At 62.8% G+C, this 1,052-nt stretch overlaps 2 protein-coding genes across 2 annotated transcripts in view; one reads left to right on the top strand and one right to left on the bottom strand.

Annotated features, from left to right (window-relative positions):
- Window positions 1-140, bottom strand: part of CCDC78 (coiled-coil domain containing 78) — a 5,184-nt gene extending 5,044 nt beyond the window's left edge. Inside the window, exon 1 of the mRNA XM_010837357.1 lies at window positions 117-140. Within this exon, the coding sequence (XP_010835659.1) occupies window positions 117-140 (24 nt within the window). The remainder of the gene's footprint in view (window positions 1-116) is intronic.
- HAGHL (hydroxyacylglutathione hydrolase-like) lies at window positions 1-1,045 on the top strand (the record flags this gene model as incomplete). Its single annotated transcript, XM_010837344.1, has 4 exons — window positions 1-243; window positions 593-657; window positions 746-863; window positions 934-1,045. Coding segments are annotated over exons 1-4 (400 nt in total), but the record flags the coding sequence as incomplete, so codon positions are not given.
- Window positions 1,046-1,052: the final 7 nt, after the last annotated feature.

Below are 1,052 nucleotides of genomic sequence, written 5' to 3'. Positions count from 1 at the left end.
GGAGCAGCAGCGGGGCTCCTTTCTGGCGTGTGTGTGGAACTGACCCCTCCCGTGCACAGCCCTGCCTAGGGTCTGGAGAGGGCAGCCCCACGCTGAGGAAGGGGCTCAGGAGGTGCGGTGCGGCTGAGCTCTGCGGCCATGAAGGTCAAAGTCATCCCTGTGCTTGAGGACAACTACATGTACCTGGTCATCGAGGAGCGCACGCGGGAAGCTGTGGCCGTGGACGTGGCCGTGCCCAAAAGGGTGAGGGCAGGTTTGAGGCAGCGGGGGCACTGCTGTGGGCCCAGGCACCTTAGGCCCCTCTAGAGGCTCTGGACAACACTGCTGGGGGCAGACCCTCCCCTATTTTCTGGTCTCTGGTTATTTGGAGTTTAGGGTTTCTTGATTTGGGTCTCCTCTGAGGTTAGAGCCATCTCTGGACTTTTTCACCTGGTGCCTGTTTTGTACACAGTGGGTGCTCACTAATTGTCTGCTGGGTCTCCACTGCCCCTAGCACCATCCCATGCCTGGGACACTGTGCACCCAGGCCTGGTGCCCCAATGCAGGCAGCCACCTGGGCCATCTGCATGTCCCTAACTCCCATCCCTTTCAGCTGCTGGAGATCGTGGGCCGGGAGAGGGTATCACTGACCACTGTGCTGACAACCCATCACCACTGGTGAGTGCTGTAGGGGCAGGGCTGAGGCAGGCGGGTTCACTCCAACCCAGCCCCAAGCCCACGTGATTCCACTCTCACCCATCCTCAGGGACCACGCTCGTGGCAACGCGGAACTGGCGAGGCTGCTGCCTGGTCTGGTGGTGTTGGGTGCGGACGAGCGCATCTGTGCGCTGACGCGCAGGCTGGCACATGGCGAGGAGCTGCGGGTGAGCGCTCGCCTGGGAGGGACGGGGAGAGAGCCTGGGCCCAACCTCCTCACCTGCTCCTCTGCCACAGTTTGGGGCCATCCACGTGCGCTGCCTCCTGACGCCCGGCCACACCTTGGGCCACATGAGCTACTTCCTGTGGGAAGAGGAATGTCCGGACCCTCCCGCCGTGTTCTCGGGTACTGGCTG

Source organism: Bison bison, unplaced genomic scaffold (assembly GCF_000754665.1).
Source record: "Bison bison bison isolate TAMUID 2011002044 unplaced genomic scaffold, Bison_UMD1.0 scf7180017845828, whole genome shotgun sequence".
Classification (NCBI taxonomy): domain Eukaryota; kingdom Metazoa; phylum Chordata; class Mammalia; order Artiodactyla; family Bovidae; genus Bison; species Bison bison.
Note: the sequence above shows the minus strand (reverse complement) of the source record. Positions and strands in the feature narration are given on the sequence as shown.